This window comes from Pelodiscus sinensis, chromosome 2, assembly GCF_049634645.1.
Source record: "Pelodiscus sinensis isolate JC-2024 chromosome 2, ASM4963464v1, whole genome shotgun sequence".
NCBI classification, from domain to species: Eukaryota; Metazoa; Chordata; order Testudines; family Trionychidae; genus Pelodiscus; species Pelodiscus sinensis.
In genome coordinates, this window is record NC_134712.1 from 32,743,948 (window position 1) to 32,762,889 (window position 18,942).

The 18,942-nt window shown below is 42.2% G+C and overlaps 1 protein-coding gene across 1 annotated transcript in view; it reads left to right on the forward strand.

The window, feature by feature from the left end:
- Nucleotides 1-11,907, forward strand: part of DPYS (dihydropyrimidinase) — a 55,120-nt gene extending 43,213 nt beyond the window's left edge. The window contains exons 8-10 of the mRNA XM_006122392.4: nucleotides 3,054-3,261; nucleotides 9,190-9,295; nucleotides 11,305-11,907. Coding sequence (XP_006122454.2) covers nucleotides 3,054-3,261; nucleotides 9,190-9,267 — 286 coding nt within the window. The 3' untranslated portion in view covers nucleotides 9,268-9,295; nucleotides 11,305-11,907. The remainder of the gene's footprint in view (nucleotides 1-3,053; nucleotides 3,262-9,189; nucleotides 9,296-11,304) is intronic.
- Nucleotides 11,908-18,942: the final 7,035 nt, after the last annotated feature.

The window sequence follows — 18,942 nt, forward strand, 5'->3', positions numbered from 1 at the left end:
GGGGGTTTCCAAAGAAAATGGAGCTAGGCTATTCTCAGTGGTGACAGATGACAGAACAAGAAACAGTGGTTTCAAGTTGCAGTGGGGGAGGTCTAGGTTGGATATTAGGAAAAAATATTTCAGCAGGAGGATGGTAGAGCACTGGAACTGGTTACCTCCAGAGCTGGTGAAATCTCCATCCTTAGAGGTTCTTAAAGTCAGTCCTGACAAAGCCCAGGCTGGAGTGATTTAGTTGGGTTTGGTCCTGCTTCAAGGGGATTGGAAGACCTCCTGTTGTCTTTTCCAACCCTTATCGTCTATGATTCTAGGAACTGTTGTGGTTATTACCGGGGATTCCCCAGGGTCATACGTAACTGTGGAGGGTTTTTTAAAACCGGCCAGTTAATTAATTTTACCAAGGGCTATTAAGGAGACTGTACTTAGCACGTGCTGTACATTCTGAAGTTTAATACTTTATTAAACTGATGCAAAGTAGCATTGTAGAAGCTAGTGTCCAGAAAATCCATTATAAGTGCCATTAAATTTCTTTGACTTGTGCCATCTCCCATGAATGTGTCTCTTTTTGTTTAGAGAGATGTCTACCTGGTGTGACTCTGCTATAGCATGCTTAAGTTGCCTCCATAATGAGTGTCAGGTTTTTAAACCTCTTCCTTTTTTTTCTGAGCTTCCAAATATTTGGACACCTTTCCAAAGTGTAGTGGCTCAATGCTAGTGTATAATAGGACATGAGCCCTGCCCCGAGGATGCTACAGATAATTCCATCATGGACTCTATTACTTAGCACTGTGGCAGTTGCGTCCAGAAAGCTGTTCACACACACTTTTTATAATTATTGTAATTTCTGTGGGTGTGTTGGTTTGAAGATTTTGGTAGGTTTGATTAATATTGGGAGAAGGCTCTGGAGCTTTTACTTCATCTTTTAAGTCTTGGAGAAGATGATCTTGACAGTGAGGTATGGATATGTCTCTGTTATCTAATCAAAGCATACTAAATAAAAAGCGGCTTCTCCTTTGGGCAGCACAGACTTTGAGAATACAGCACATGTGAGGCATCTAATGAAAAGTCAGCTGCCAGTGAGATTGAGCTGTAACACATAAAAGCAATCGCTTCCACTAAGTCTGCATGACTTACAGATCAATATGGAAGGACAAACACACATTCTTCCAAAAAATCTGAAAAATGGGGTAGTTCATTCACTAAGATTTTCCTGGTTAATCCTTTAAAGTACTTGTTGCATGAACAGTATTGAAAATGGTAAACCCACAAAAAAATATTTATTCCAAGTCAGTCAGATATATGAAGATTTTCAGTATTGCTTTTATTAAAAATATAATTATTGCTTCTAATTGCTTTTTGGAAAACTGATGAGCACAGGGAATGCCATCTTAGCTTTGCTTTTGAAAACTCTTTTCACAAAATAAGGTCTGTGAAATAATATTAAGGGCTGTATTTTCATGTAGATAATACTTTTTTTGTACAACATGAATGGCAAAGCCTGAAAATTTCCAGCTACTTCCAGAAGAGGTTCAGTAAATGAAAATGTGAATGTAAACAATAAAAAGGCAAAAGGCCCAAGTAAAAATAAAACCCAGAGGGGAAACACAAAATCACTAAATAAAAATTGCACTTCCTATTATCCACTTAATGGGAGGCTAGGTGTCAGGCTAAAGGACAAAGAGCTAGGACATTTGAGTTCTAATTTCCACTCTGTTACTGACTCTGTAGTCACATTGAGCTTGTTGGTATGGAAATAGCTATTGCAGAATAAGCTATCCATAAATCACACTAATTATTCCAAAAGATGGTGACTTTTATTTCAGAATAGTGTACCCACGCACGAAGCTATTACAGAATAGCTATTCCAGTCAATTTCTGATTTATACAATCCTTTAATCTCTTAGGGCATGTCTATGTTTACCAGATGATCAATGCTCTGGAGGTCGATTTTCTAGTTTGATTTAGTGGGTCTAGTATAATCTGGTGTCTGATGCTCCTCCTTCTGTGAGGAGTAAAAGGGAAGCCGATGGGAATGTTTGCTCCCATCAGCCTCCCACTGTGTGGACACCACCATGGCTCAGCTTAAGGTAATCTGACTCCAGCTATGCATTTTTAAACTGGTTCCCCATGAGCAGGGGCAGATGAGAGTTTTGCGGGACCCAGGGCGCAGGGCCTATTGAAGCGCAAGGCCCAGAGCAGCACAATTTCATGCATGCGCCATGGCCATAGCTGACAGGTAATAGCACGTGCGTGGGGCCTATTGAAGCACAGGGCCCGGGGCAGCCGCCCCGCTCACCCTGCCCTATATCCGCAGCTGCCCATGAGCACTGGATCCCACAGAGTCGCCTGTCCCCCTTCCCCACACCTGGACACTGCTGCCTCTGATAGAGAGACAGCAGTGTGAAGGGTGAGGGGAGCAGGCGGAAGCCAGTACACACAGGAAGCCGGCTTTCAAGTTGGCTGCCCACTGAGCTGCTTGCTGTCCACTTGCTGCCTCCCATAGAAGCAGCAGGGGATGGGAGAGGAGGAGGGGCAGAAGCCGGTGCTTGGAGGAGCAATGACCAAAACTCATTATCAATATCTGAGTCTCCAAGGTATAGTCTTGTTCATACCTTTCATGTTCCATTCCAGAGCCAAACTTTTCAAACCTGAGGTTGTGAGTTTACTTTGGTTGAAAGAACCCATTTTTAATTCAGGCTGTAATTTTGAACATAGATGTATTTGTTAAATTATGATATAACGAGTGCAATTATGTAGTCTAAAAATAAAGATCTGTTTTTTGCAATCTGAATTTTTACACCAACATCTTTGGAGTGAAAAATTCTGCATTTAAGTCTGCAAAGTTCTTTCCATTTGAAACCCATCTTTATTCTTTGGAAATGCAATTACTTTTCAACGAAATGTTAATACAGAATTCTATTTTTACAGCTGCTTCCATGATCTATAGTACAAAGCTGCAGCTTAAAGCTGCTAAATTCTCTCCCCCTCTATTTCTCAGTACTTTATGTTGGAGAAAAATGTAAGAGTCATAATAATTGCCTGTTTTGTAAACACAGGACTATATCTTCAAAGACACATCACCATGCCAACAATTTCAATATATTTGAAGGAATGACCTGCCATGGACTCCCAGTTGTGACAATTTCGAGAGGCAAAGTGGTGTATGAAAATGGAATTTTCAAAGTCACAGCAGGAGATGGAAAATACATTTCACGTAAACCATTCCCTGAATATGTCTACAAAAGAATCAAGCAGCGGGATGAGGTTAATTAAAACAATATATTGTGGTAGCACTTGCAATCTTTATCCAATAGAAGGAAAACTAGCTTGGGGACGGGGCTTGGGGCTAGCTTTCTGTGGTTATTTCACTTGTCTTTGTGATCAAAATGAGACACGACTGAAGAAAGTAAGTTGGAGGTTCTCTTCCTCCTTTTATATAAAACCACCATAGGCTTACTCCTGGTCTCTGGTATATCCATGTAAGTTGGTTGGAATTAAGTTGGAATTAGGTGCCTTTGCAATCTTGGTCCTATTTATTGTGTCAGTGGTTACACTGGTCTACTCATGAAAAGCTCTGAGCAGCTGTAAATGCCATAGACTTAATGGAAGTCACAGATACTCAGAACTTCGCATAATGAGATCCTAAATTAAGAAAAAAGATGAACAGTTTTCTAACTCTTTAATATATATTTGGGGCTTGATCCTGCAATGTGCTGAACACTGCAGAATTGGGTGCTCAAACAGGTAAAGAATAGGTTAAGAATAACTGAAATGAATGAGATGTCTTCAAGTTGGTAGGGCCTGTCAAAATACATCCTAGAATACTTAAAGGACTGGCTGAATCATTAGTGATTATCTTTGGTAACTTGTGGAGGACAGAAGAGATCCCAGAGGACTGGAAAAAGGGCAAATATAGTACCTACTTATAAAAAGGGGAATAAAGAAAAGCAAGGGAATGATAGACCAATCAACTTAACTTTGGTACTCAAAAAGATAATGAAGCAAATAATCAATCAATTTATAGGCACATTGAAGAAAAAAAGTAACAATCAACATGAATTTATCAAAACCAAATTATGTCAAACCAACTGGAAATCCTTCTTTGACAGGACAACAAGTCTTTTGGATGGGGGAAAAATGTATTTGCGCAAGAGGGCCAGTGTAGACAGCTAAAAGCTGTTTTGTGCAAAAAAGCCCCGATGGCGAAAATGGCAATCGGGGCTTTCTTGCGCAAAACTGCGTCTAGATTGGCACGGACGCTTTTCCGTAAAAAGTGCTTTTGAGCAAAAGCGTCCGTGCCAATCTAGACGCTCTTTTCCACAAATGCTAACGGAAAAACTTTTCCATTAAAAGCATTTGCAGAAAATCATGCCAGTCTAGACACAGCCCTTGACTTTATTAAAGCTTTGATTCCATCTTATGTGTTCTTTTAATAATAAAGTAGGGAAATATTAACTTACTATATGGTAAGTGCACAACTGATCGGAAAAATGTACTCAAAGCAGTTAACACTGGTTCACAATCAAGCAGGAAGGACAGATGAAGCCCGGTCCCATGGGAATCATTATATCTGATCTATTCAATATTTTCATGAATTATTTGGATAATGGCCTAGGGAGTACACACACAACATTTGCAGAGAATACCAAATTTGGGGGGGGGGGGGGGAAGGGTTGCAAGCACTTTGGAGGATCAGATTAAGCAATAGTTCAAACTACCTAGGTACATTGTGGACTGAAGGTCATTAGAGATTTTTAAGTATGGATTAGAAAAATGCTTGTTCGGGTTAATCTAGATAATGTTTAGCATTGTCTCAGTGCAAAGGACTAGAGTAGAAAACCTATTGAGATCCCTTGCAGTTCTACATAGCTGTGATTCTATGATCAAGCAATGCACCAGTTGTGGGACTACACATATGCTTAAAGTTAAGCATATGGTTAATGCTTGCTGTTCCAACTAGTGTTCAGCAATTTCCATTATCAAGTTCTCAATGTGTAAATTACTAAAGGAGAAAATCTGTGAAACACTTAGATGGAATATTCTATAACGGTCTACCATGTACTGCCCATGGGAAATACTTTTCCTGCCGTAGCGTTGCTGACTCTGGTGAGGATTTTGAAAATACCTAAGTGACCTGTGGTCCAAAAGCAGTTAGGTGCTTTTGAAAATCCAGCCTTGAATCAGTAATATTCATAACACTTTCTCAGTATGGAAACTTATCAACATACATGTGAGCTTTTTGCTGTATAAGTGTTTCCAACCGAATTAATTGTGCGTGTTATTTGCTCCAGTGCTTCGCTGTTGCTGGCCTGATTAAATACATGTGCCAAAGGTTAAGCTGGTCTTTGCCTCGCTCCCCCCCAACCCACTGCAACTGACTTCCCCTCTATAAACACGTTTCCTGTAGGAAATGGTAGCCTGACTGCTAATAGACAGACATAATACAAAATGCTCTTTTTTTTCTCTCTGCCAACTTCTTAAAGACACACACATTCTTTTTGTTGAGAATTTACAGGAGATTACTCTGTATTTAGCTTCACAAACAAGCAAAAAAGGGTTTGATCCTATATTGACCTTATACAGATGGTATAGACCAGTGTAAATTGGGTAGAACAGAGCTATCCTATTTTACACCAAATGAGGATCAGACCCAAAGTATACTTGATTCTTTGATTGTTAATTACCTTGAACACATGCCCTACATTTAAATATCTACCAAGTTTTTATATGCATTATGTCCACCTTTCAATGTTTACAAGAATTTTGTATTTGGGAACCTCTGCTTTACATAATGCCTCTACATTGCAATTTCTCAAACATTCCTAAAGTAGTCACACTTTTTTCCAGAGCTCTGCTTAAAAATACTACATTTGGCCCAATTCTGTAAGGTGCTATGGATCACCTGCAAGATGCTGTGTGCCCTGACTTCCACTGATTTCACTGGAAGTTAGAAACGTTCAGTACTCTGGAAGTCATGGAACTTTATCACAACAGTGGCTAAGTTTCTTGTGGTCACGTGAAGTCTGTTTACAGCCACCAGTCCTGGCTCTCTGGGAATGTCTACAGAGCAGCATTATTTCAGAATAACAGCCGTTATCCGAATTAACAACATGAGCGTCTACACAGTAATTCTGTTGTTTCAAAATAAATTTGAAATAACGGATGGCTTATTCTGTCTTCTGTAAACCTCATTCTATGAGGAATAACACCTCTTCTGAAACTGCTATTTTGAAAAAGCTGTAGGGTGGACACTCCACTGCTGCTATTTTGAAATAGCTCCTCCCCAGGGCCATTCAAAGTAATTACTCCCTAGTGCTTCCTAGGGCTCTAAATCGAGGTAGCACTTCCACATTTAGGGAGCTTACCTTGGACTGATTTTGAGGCTTCTTTGTAGTGTAAATGTGCTATTTAGAAATAAGCTATTTAAGAGTATCATGGGGTAGCTGTGTTAGTCTGAATCTGAAAAACGATGAGGGGTCCTGTGATACCTTATAGACTAACATTTATTGGAGCATAAGCTTTCGTGGGCAAAACCCACTTCGTCAGATGCATCTGACGAAGTGGGACTTTGCCACAAAAGCTTATGCTCCAATAAATCTGTTAGTCTATAAGGTACCACAGGACTCCTCGTTGCTATTTCAGAGTATTTCTTCTGAAATAGCTTATTCCGAAATAATTGTGCAGTGTAGATGTACCATCAGTGTTCTGTGCTCTTATTTAGCTCTAATTTATCTCCAAATTGGAGTATTGTGTTCAGTTTTGGGCACCGCATTTCAAGAAAGATGTGGAGAAATTGGAGAGGGTCCAAAGAAGAGCAACAAGAATGATTAAAGGTCTAGAGAACATGACCTATGAAGGAAGGCTGAAAGAATTGGGTTTGTTTAGTTTAGAAAAGAGAAGATTGGGGGGGGGGGGACATGATAGCCATTTTCAGGTATCTAAAAGGGTGTCATAAGGAGGAGGAAGAAAACTTGTTCATCTTGGCCTCAGAGGATAGAACGAGAAGCAATGGGCTTAAACTGCAGCAAGGGAGGTTTAGATTGGACATTAGGGAAAAGTTCCTAACTGTCAGGGTAGTCAAACACTGGAATAAATTGCCCAGGGAGGTCGTGGAATCCCCATCTCTGGAGATATTTAAGAGTAGGTTAGATAAATGTCTATCAGGGATGGTCTAGATAGTATTTGGTCCTGCCATGAGGGCAGCGGACTGGACTCGATGACCTCTCGAGATCCCTTCCAGTGCTAGTATTCTATGATTCCATGATTCTAAATGTTTTCGAAGAGCCCAGTAAGTAGTGGAAGTGTTGGCAATGGTGCTAGACAATATTGATCTCCTATGATTCAGCAAATTCTCTGTTTTGGCACTGGTCAGATCCCGAGGGTGCCAGACTAGAGAGGTTCAATCTATAGTATGCTGTCTTCATTGTTTATCTTTGTCTCTTTGGGTTTATGATGCAAAACGTGTATGCTAGTTTACTACTGAAACCATGTCTAGAGCCATATTACACCAGCAAATACACAGGATGCTCATCTACACATCTGGGGAAGATACAGGTAGTCCCCGAGTTACGTGGATCCGACTTATGTCGGATCCGCGGTTATGAACGGGGATTTTCTCGCCCCGGAGGACTGGAGTGGCGGGACGCCTGGTCCCGCTGCCCACCTCCTCCGGGGCGAGAAAAGCTGCTCCCCGTCTCCCTGGTCTGCTGGGGGAGCCAGCAGACCAGGGAGACGGGGAGCAAAGCGGCAGAGGACCCGGGCCAGACCCGCGGCGCTTCCAGCTGATCTGGAAATGCTGCGGTCCGGCCCGAGTCCTCCGCCGCTTTGCTCCCCGTCTCCCTGGTCTGCTGGGGGGGACTCAGCTAGTGCCCCCCCCCCCCCAGCAGACCAGGGAGACATGGAGCAAAGCCCGGGGCCTGTGGTAGAGCAGGTGGGGCGCTGCCGGTTGGTCCCGCAGCACCGCTCCTTGGTGCTACTGGACCAACCCGGCAGCACCCCAGCTGCTCTGCCCCAGGCGTCTCCAAGTCAGCTGCTGCTGAAACTGACCAGCGGCTGACTACAGGAAGCCCGAGGCAGAGTTGCTCTGCCCCTGGCTTCCTGGAATCAGATGCTGATCAGTTTCAGCAGCAGCTGACTTGGGGACGCCTGGGGTTCTTAAGTTGAATCTGTATGTAAGTCGGAACTGGCGTCCAGATTCAGCCGCTGTTGAAACTGATCAGTTTCAGCAGTGGTTGAATCTGGATGCCAGTTCCGACTTACATACAGATTCAACTTAAGAACAAACCTACAGTCCCTATCTTGTACGTAACCCGGGGACTGCCTGTATATGATTTATTTAATGCATAATGAGAGGCTGAGTGCTGCAGCACTGAGGCTTGGTATCAGAACTCTGTTGCATCCAGATTCTGGTATTATAGCTGTATCAGCAACCCACATGTGGGATGGAGATTAAAAAATCTGGATCCATAAAAGAACAAAACTGGCCTGTATGTATTTTATCAGAGGCAAATTCACAGTTAAGGACAGACTTGGCAGTTGAAGGATTTCTGAGACTTCAGTGGCTATGCCAGTTTACATTTCCCATCAGAAAGAACTAGGGAGAACTTCCCCTAAAGAAAAGGTGAAGAGAAAATATCTTTAAAAATGACTTTGGCCAAGCTTGACTCTTTTCCCACAAGAGCTAGAAGTGCTGGAGGTTTGGTGTGCAGTTTTGCTGGTACTGTGCACACGAAAGCTCATGATACCATCTACATGTTTTGTTAGTCTATAAAGTGCTACCAGACTATTTGTTGTTTTTTTCAGTGTTCACCCATCTGTCTTGCCTGCAGTCAGAAAAACACTGACTGGCTATTGAAGGAGCTTCCAACATGATAGGCCCTGTTGGGCTACAGGCTTGGAGTGAGCAGGAGTGATAGTATATACAATGCAGAAGGCCAGCTGTTCCTAAATATGGCTTCAGCAGCACTTATGGCCAGGATTTGGCCACCCAACCCTGACTAAAGGTTGAGAGGAGCAGAGTGTCAGTCTCTTTTGGACACTTTAAAATACTGTAGTTTGGGATTTTCAAGAGAATGAAAATGTTGTGAGGCGTAAAATACTCAGCTAGGAAATGGCAGGTTTCTGTTTTGTCTGTGTACAATTTGCAAATGCAGAGGGAAATCAATAAGAGAGAACTGAACTGTTTTATTACAGGTCTGCCAGCCTGTCCCTGTCAAACGAGCACCATATGAAGAAGTGTGCTCAGACCATGCCAGCAGCGGAGGAAAATAGGCACACCCTGGAAACGAGGCTCTTCCAGGTAACACCTTCCTACGTTCCTTTCAGCATGTAAAATGAGCTTTTTATTTTAAAAAAATTACCAGCCCCTCCTGTTTCACAAGCATTAAACTCACTGAGGGCTATGATGTTTCTGGCAAGCACATACATTTCTGTCAGGAGGTGACAGATGAGCTCCGGGTCACAGAGTCATTTTAGGTGACTCAGAAGATTCAAGACAGAATGAGTTAATATTAGCTGATGGGAATGTATGAGAAGGCAGTGCTCCCCAGCCACAGAGCAGGAAACTCCTCTATGCCCGTTCTGTTTCTTAAACATATTACATGACTCCCATTATGGCTCAGTTTCCCCATACAAAGGCCCTACCCTCCTACATGTGTCTTTGTGTATAAAATGCTTTGGTGATGGAAGACCCCATGTCATGGCCCAGGATTAATTATGATGCTATACATTTCATAATCTTTAGTAAACATGCCAAATACACAAACTTGTACAATGTGCATTAGTAAAGTGTGCTGCATTAACTAAGTTGCAGCACTTTAGTATTTAAGTTACAGTTCCTTTGTTATTCCCTATTTTAAACAGGGAAAAGCAGGTTTATTTCAGATACCATCCTGTGGCAGTTGTTGGTAATTGTCAGTTTTTTGGTGATGACTACTCCAGCTCTATTTGTTGCAAAAAAAGCAAACATGATTCTGGGATACATTAACAGGTGTGTTGTGAGCAAGACATGAGAAGTCATTATTCTGCTCTACTCTGCGCTAGTTAGGCCTTAGTTGAAGTATTGTGTCCAGTTCTGGGTACCGCATTTCAAGAAAGATATGGAGAAATTGGAGATGGTCCAGAGAAGAGCAACAAGAATGATTAAAAGTCTAGAGAACATAACCTATCCTATGAAGGAAGGCTGAAAGAATTGGATTTGTTTAGTTTAGAAAAGAGAAGATTGAGAGGGGACATGATAGCGGTTTTCAGGTATGTAAAAGGGTATCCTAAGGAGGAGGGAGAAAACTTGTTCATCTTGGCCTCTGAGGACAGAATGGGCTTAAACTGCAGCAAGGGAGGTTTAGGTTGGGCATTAGGAAAAAGTTCCTAACTTTCAGGGTAGTCAAACACTGGAATAAATTCCCCAGGGAGATTGTGGAATCTCCATCCCTGGAGATATTTAAGAGTAGGTTAGATAAATGTCTATTAGGGATGGTCTAGACAGTATTTGGTCCTGCCATGGGGGCAGGGGACTGGACTCGATGACCTCTCGAGGTCCCTTCCAGTCCTAGTATTCTATGAATCTATTTCAGCACCTTTGCCTCCAGGAAGATGGGCTTCACTAGAAGGGTGGTGGTCACATCTTTTCTACAGAAAAATGCCATTACGTGTATAAGAAGCAGAAAGGATTTACTCAAAGAAATAACTGCTAATTTCACTAACTAGTACTAAGAGGGCAAAATAACTGCAAACAAGTATGTGAAGAGTGTATGCTCCCTGACAGGGGAATAATTGAATATGAGTCAGGCACATAGGAATCATCAGATGAAACTAAGCAGAGAGAAACTAAGGCTGAACGTTGGGGGAGAAATTTGCTAATAGTGAGGTCAGCTAGCCTGTAGAACAGCAACCCAAGAGACAGGAAAGAAGCTCTATTACTTGCCTCATGTAAAATGCAGCTCTGCAAGGCACTAAAGAATAAATCTACTGTTGGGAAGAAACCTGCAATGGCAAGATTATGGACTTGTTTCCATCTTTAATTTCGATGATTCTGTGAAAGTCTCCAGCTGTGTGAAGCTTCATCCAGAGCACCAGTAGCAGCAACAATGAACAGCACATTGTTTGTTTTCCTCTGTCTTATTGAGGAGAGAGAGTGCTTGTAATAAGAAGCCACAAAGGCTAAAGCTGCAATACAGCAAGGGAGCTGTAATCATTCTTTCCAGCTCTTAGTCCTCTCCCTCTGTTATTGCCACTCTGGGAGACAATGGCGAAGTAGCAAGTCTTTCTTTTGAAAGATTGTATCATATTATCTTCCTCATTTCTCTGCAGATAAAGCTGGATGAAAATGATCCTGCTCGCCCCATCTGGGCAATGCATTCTGATGCCGGTTGTGAGCAAGTCCAACATCAACTTCTGAAGAGCCAAAATTTACCAGCTGCAAAAATAAGCACTATAAGTTCTTAGTATGCTTTACTGACTTCATGCTATTATACTAGTAATTGCTTTAAATGAACTTAGCCAACTGAAGCAAACATTTCTAACAGCAAAGTAACACACGCACAAAGCTACTTTAACATGACAGCTACTCTGCAAACTCCTAAAACTCTTACTGCTGGGATGATATTTCCTTATATTTTACTTTGTAAAACATTACCTACTATAGCAAAATAAGAAAGGTGCTATATTGCTTTCTAGGGTTTAAACATGAGCTTCCTGTATTCTTGCTCTGTAAAGCCATAGAAGATTAAGTCTAATTTTCTTATTTCACGTGTTAGGGAGGAGTTCTCTATTCACAAATTCACAGATTACAGCCAGCAAGAGACCATTTATAATCACCTGGTCTCATCTTCTACACAACACAGGCCACAAAATTGCCCCCAGTTAAGGTCACCATATTTCCCAATGCTCAATAAAGGACATCTGGTAAAAGTACTCGTAGTCAAGTGAGTTCAATGGCAATCACTCAGAACTCTGTGGTACAATTGTTCAAATTAACATCAAGTTGCCTGTGCCCCTGTTAAAAAGAAATGCCACACACCTGGAATGTATGGGGAGCGGTGACACACACACACTTTCCTGAACATGCCTCTCTTGGTACCTGGACCATCATCTTCTCAAGGCAATATGTGGGGAATGGGCAGGGTCACACGTGGGCTCGCTGACTGGGGGATGAGGAGAAGACTGTTGCACTGGTACCCAGAAATTCAAAGGGGCCTGCAGCTCTGCCTGCCACCGCTGCCATAGCAGCAATGGAGGCAGCTGGAGCCCCGGGGCCCTTTAAATCTGCTGGGCCGTGCGCTCCAAGCAGCACTAAGAGCTATGGGGGGTGTGCCATGCTCCAAGTAGTCCTGAGGGCCAGCTGCCCTCATCCCTGTTCCTTCCAGGAACATGAAGCTTGGGGACTCCCTATGTTGCCCAGGGAGCTGCAGAAGCTGTCAGCTCCGCTGGTCATAGCCCTCCTCTCCAGATTTCTGTCATGTTTCACACCAGAATATATCCAGCAGCAACCTTTCAGTCCTATGTGGGAGGGAAGGGATGGGAGCTGATTCCAGCAGAACAGAGGAGAGGGGGGAACCTGGCTGCAGGGGCTTCAGCCATCCCAGCCAAAGAGGTGGCTCAGCAGGGGAGGGGGCCTAGTGGAACCCTTGTGATGAAGGTGCTAAATGCCCCTGCCGGGAGACCTGCAAGATCAAGCTGCAAATAGGCTGGAAAGGGCTTTCTCTCTGCCACTGCAGAGCCGAGGCTCATGCCAGCACTGTGTGGGGCTTTGGCACATGCAGGGCTTGGCTCCTCCTGGCCAGAGCCCCGAGTCAGAGACCTTGAACTTTTCCTGGTGCTAGCCCAGCCAATAAGCTGAATGATCCGACCAGTGGCTGTTTTTTTGCACGGTGCCAGGAGTGGATGTACCTCACGGGGTGGGATATGGAGGAGCAGAGGGGCTGGGGGTGGGTGAAAGAGCACAGCATGGAGAGAATAGAGGAGAAGCATGTAAAGAGCTGGTGGGTGGGCAGCAGAGGTGACATGTAACCAGCCATCACTTGCCCACACTCACCCAACCACTGCAGCCACCAGTCAGTGCTGGAAATGGGGTGGAGAGAAGCCTGCTGGCCGAGAGGGGGCACACAGCAGAGACTGCACTCACGGACCAGCAGGGGAAACAACTGGCCCTGCAGACTGCAACTTTGCTCAGCCACCAGCCACTGGAATTTCCCTGCCCCGCTGCTGGTGAGGGGGTAGCTGGAAAGCAAGGGTCTGGCCAGCAGTCAACCCCACCAATACTAGTGGAAGTGCAGAGACTGAAAATAAGGCCAATTTGCCTTAAAAAAAAGGCCCCAGTAGAAGGGCTTAAATATGGGACTATTTCTTTAAAAAGGGGACCTTATGGGAGCGGCTTGGAATGCCACCGATTCATCATCACCATTTCTGTGAGGCTACGTCTAGACTGCAAGCCTCATTTGAAAAAGAGCATCTAGACTACAACCAGTACTTTTGAAAAAGCAAGCCGCTTTTTCGAAAGAGAGCACCCAGGCAGTCTGGATGATCTCTTTTGAAAAAGCACTGTTTGCATTACATAGCACCGTTTTTCAAAAGAGTACTTTCGAAAAAGGCATTCTGCCTCATAAACCTTCTGCACTCTGCTCATTTATTTATTACTCCTCCCTCTTCTGAGTAAGACAGGAGGCAGGAGGCATCACCTAGTGCTTCCCCATGTTCACTCACAGAGCCAGAACTTGTGATGGGAAATCATCAACATCAGAAGGACACAGCCCAGTCCTGTACAATCACATTCAATATAACTTGGCTTTTACACAGCTCTAGTCAGCAGCAGCTCTTAGAGGAGGGCAGGGTCATTCTTCTCATTGTACAGCTGGGCCAAATGCAGCTCAGGGAGGGAAAATACCTTGACCAAACTACTCGGCAAGCCAGTTCAGAAAGAGAGCTCATGTCTTTGGGGGCCTGTTCTGTGCCCCGCCCACTGAGCCATTTCCAGCACCCAAGATGTTTCCATTAAATTTTTAAAAGAACAAATTCCATGAGACAGATTCAAACACCTGAGTTTCACCTGCAGTCTTCAACACTGTTGCATTTGGCTACTCCATGGCCACCAAGACATGAAACTGACCAGAAACAAAAAATGAAACTGACTAATCCCCTCTCAGCCTCCAGGATGGAATAACGGCAAAGAGCAAACAAATGACCCAGTGGAAAACAACGTTTTTAAAAATCACCAGTTTTGAAAACTGTCTGGGAGGGAGAGACAGAAAATATGCGACAATTGGCCCATTTTTTGAAAAAAGAAGGGACACCTGCAGTCGGGCTTCAACTGATTCCTAGATATAAATGTCTGTAATGAACTTTGGGATCCTTCCCCATGAAAGGTGCTAACCTCTAAGCTCATATTAAATGCTCTGTTGGTAGGTTTTGGTGAATGCCATAGCCCCAATGAGCATCCAAAGTATACACTTGTCCCTTAGCAGAATGCATGTTCAATGAGTTAAAGGAAACAAAGAGTTAATATATAATAGATCTTATCTACAAAGCCCATTATATGAAAGGGAGGTTGAACTCTCTTGTACATTGGGGAGGCTAAACAAACAGCAGAAAATCAGTATTATTGAAGGTATTGCAAAGAGTTTTTTCTTCACTGATCTCAGTCTGTGCTGCCCACCTATTAGTTAAGTGACTTCTTATGAAACATCATTGAAATAGGGCCTGGTGCTCTACTATCTCTGCTTCTAAAGGGATTGGCTGATATTTCACCTCACAGACATGGCACCCAGCAATGCTTATATAATGTCCACCTGACAGAAACAGAACAGTTGATCTTGTTGAAAGCTTTTAATATAATTATGATGAGGGAGAAAAAACTCCATCAGGAATATTTAGACTGCACAATGACAGTAACCAGATCGGGGAAAAGAGAAAGGTGATTGCAGAGTACTGAGTTTTTTCCTCCTCACAGATATAAACATTTAGGTTACATCTACACTGCATGATTATTTTGGAATAAGCTATTCCGGAAGAAATACTCCAAAATAGCTTATTCTGAAATACCGCCTCTACACTACAGGGAAGCCTCAAAATTACTCCGAGGCAGGCTTCCCTAATGTGGATACACTATCCTGATTTAAAGCCCCAGGAGGCACTGGAGAGTAAATACTTTGAATGGCTTTGGGGAGGAGCTATTCTGAAATAGCAGCAGTGGAGTGTCCACAATACTGCTATTCCGAAATAGCTATTTCTTTAGAGGCATTATTCCTCATAGAATGAGGTTTACAAACACTGAAATAAGCTGCCCATTATTTTGAAATAACGGGCTAGCTGTGTAGACTCTTGCATAGTTATTTCAGAATAATGGACGTTATTGCAAAATAATGTTGCTGTGTAGGTGTACCCTTATAGTCCACAAAAGGGAACAGGAAACACTAACCCTGTATTGCCATTGAGGCATCTGAAAATGCTTTGAAATGTACATAGAAGCCCATGCTGCATCTGGAATTAACATGTGCATCAACAATTAGTGGTTTAATTAGCTTTTGCTGGAGCATTTAGTACCTAACCTATTCTGAATATGATCCAGAGCTTTGGCCTTTCTAATTCCCTTTTGCATTATTTTAGTGCTGCGAAGGGATTTCATAGTGTCTACCAGTGTAGGGGAATCCTCAACTAGTGAGGAACCAGCATATCCATTTCTATACTTTCTCCCTCCAGACTACCCATCCCCATTATATGGAGCATGCCAAAGATGTAAAGGGGCCTGGACTCAAGCATGCTGCATTCAGACAATCCCTATGGCTCTAACAAATATTAGGTGATTACTTCCCACCAGCAGTGTTCCCTGTAAGTTGACTGCTTGGGTGGCCACCCAAGTGCTGGCCAGCTTATCGGCAGAGTGCCCAGCTGCCCACATCGGCAATGTGCCAGTGCCCACAGCTGGCAGCATTTCTATTGGTGGTGAACATCTGCACATACCTTGGTGCACAAGACAAAATATATTGCACACATGAATGGAAAAAATTATAGGGAACATAGGAAACATTGCCCAGCAGTGAAAATTAAAGCAGCCCTGAGTTTCTAGGTTTCATCCAGGGCAAAACCAGCCCATGTCTGCCTATAAGATCAATGCAGGGGAGGAGCGTAAAGACGGCAAGATACATTTGCTGTCCTTTTAGATGTACCAATTGCTGCACCTGAGGTTTTAGCCTACCTTACCATAATTTTAATATTCACTGTAAGATTTTATCTATTACAAATGTTTCTTGTGTCTTTTTAAATTACTAATAATAGACTTTAACAATAATTACGTTTTATAAAATTCCTCCCGAAACATCTTTAACTTTAGCTTCTGAGTTATTCCCTCTTCCAAACAGAGCTGTGAAAGGCCATTTCTATTACAATCTTAAAACAGAAGTTTGCAAAAATCTCATTTAAGTTTGTCAATGAATATTAATACTCATGAACTCATAGTTCATTTGTAAATGTAATTATAACTAACTAGCTTTAGAGAGGGAAATTAAGATAGATCTGTAAAAAGGCTGCACATCTGAAAGATTATTTCACACTCTAGTCAGAAATAAATGAGGGTGCATCTAGACAGCACCCTTCTGTTGGAATAAGCAATGCCGTTTGCGCTATGCATTTTGCGCTGTGCAAATTGCGTAGCTTATGCTGAGTCTAGGGGCATATCTACACTGCACCATTATTTCAAGCTAACTAATGTTATTTTGAAAAAACAAAGTGAGCAACTACACAGCCATTCCATTATTTTGAATTTATTTCAAAATAATGGATGGTTTATTCCGACTTCTGTAAATCCCATTCCATGAGGAATAACGCCTATTCTGAAATAGCTATTTCGAAATAAAGCTCCACTTCTGCTATTTCAAAATAGCCCCTCACCAAGGCCATTCCAAGTTATTCCTCCCCAGTGTTTCCTGAGGTTCCAAATTGAGATAGCACGTCTACATTAGGGAAGCCTGCCTTGGACTAATTTTGAGGCTTCCCTGCAGTGTAGACGTGCTATTTCGAAATAAGCTATTCTAGAATAACTATTCTGGAATATCTTATTTTGAAATAGCTATGCAGTGGAGATGAACCCCTAGTCAAAAGAGCTTATTTTGAAATTTAGTGCTGTGTAGACAGTGCCAAATTTCAAAATAAGGCACTACTCCAACAAATCCCTTAACCCTTGTGGAACAAGGGTTACAGGGATGCCAGAATAGCATGCCCACTATTTTGGGAAATAATGGGTGCTTTTAAAGACATGGTGTTGCTATTTCTGGATACTTCTGGTATTCTGAAATAATAATACAATCTAGACGTACCCTGAGACTCACTAACAGAGGGTCTTGGAAGGCAGGCAGCCTTGTGTTTGGAACTCTTAACTTCTGGCCTCCTCCTTAGTTGAGGTAACTCAGTCTTTAAGGCAAAGGGGTTAGGAGGACTTGGGGCCTCCACCTCCATAAGATCCTAGGTCAGGACCCTGGGTGAGTCAACCCCCAAGTAGGGGACCTAGGATGACTACCTTTTCAAAACGCAAAAACAAGTCACATGCTATTTTTTTTAAAATCGGGGGAGGAGGTATAGTACGTGCGCACATTTTATAGTCTATATTTAATAATGATAATTAAAAATTAAATATCAATTTATCAGTGTGTCCTGTTCTTCATTGGACTTTAATCCATCAGACTATTTTTCAGAGGTTCAAGTTTTTTGCAGTAAAAAAGGTACAGTTCTCTGGCAGATGTAAAAAATAAAATAAAAAGTAAAACCAGACATGCTCATTTTGGTTTAAATGTGTACGTCCTACTGAGCCTGCAGATTTCAAGAGTTTGGTATTTGATCTGACCAATCAACAGCATTCAAAGCAAGTGAACCAGAAGTTTAGATTTATTTGCAGTGTAGCTTTTATCAGATCCACGGGACATCTGTTTCTTTGCTCTCTTCATATCATATTAATCAAGCTGAATACTTTCTCAACCTAGGCATTGAAGCAAGGTGTATTGAGTACACATGAAATGATTTTTTAAAAAGATGTTTCAAATTCTGCTCACCATCAGGGCCTAACTTATCAAAGATATTCTTCAATCTTTGGGCCCTGGTCATACTAGTCTCTGTTATACAACTAAGTATCAGAGAAATACCTGAAACAACTTCTTAAAGTTCATCCAAATCAGTCTTTAAGGAATCTGTCAAATGTAATGTCTCTGCAACTTTGCACAAGCTCCCCTAGAACAACAGGCAGTCCTTTTCCAGTGACAGTACTTCAAAATGTTTAAGAGATTGGCATCTGAGAAGCCAAACCACTTTTTAAGATACCTTAGCACTTTGTCAAAAAAAAAATCACTTTCCATCTTTTTTAGCATTGTTGTCTGCCAGTTTTTCCACACTGTATTCACCAAATAAACAAATAATTAATCCTCTTTCCTTCTGTTTGGTTTGTTTCTTAATGATACCATTGTAAGGTGCAAACAAGTTTGAAAAGGGTTTTTTTTTTTGGAGAATTTGTTACACATTCTGCAGAAACAGCATGTAGAGCTCTGGAATGGATGTAGCAATAAGCTGACCAGTTTCATCAGCTATGAACATTCAAATAGTGATGGGGCACTCTTTCTTTCTCAGTGACTGGAAATAACATCAGATCACTGGCCAGGACTTTAAAATTTTGTCTCCTGCTGAACAAGCAAAAGCCATTGAGATGGCACATGTTTTACTAACTTTACCCAAGAAAATCTCAAGAAATTAATAAATATCCCTTAAATTGTCTTCTTTCTTTGCTGAAACTGCAATGAGGTTGACAATGTTAATGATTTCAGTCTGCACATCATATTTCAGTTGATCAGCAGCAAATTTTGCACAGTTACAGGTTATGTGTGCTACGCAGTTGGCAGCTATAAGCCTGCTGCTTTCTTTATTAAGCAATTGATATACCAAATGGTGTTTTCCATAATTCACTCTGGCATTGTC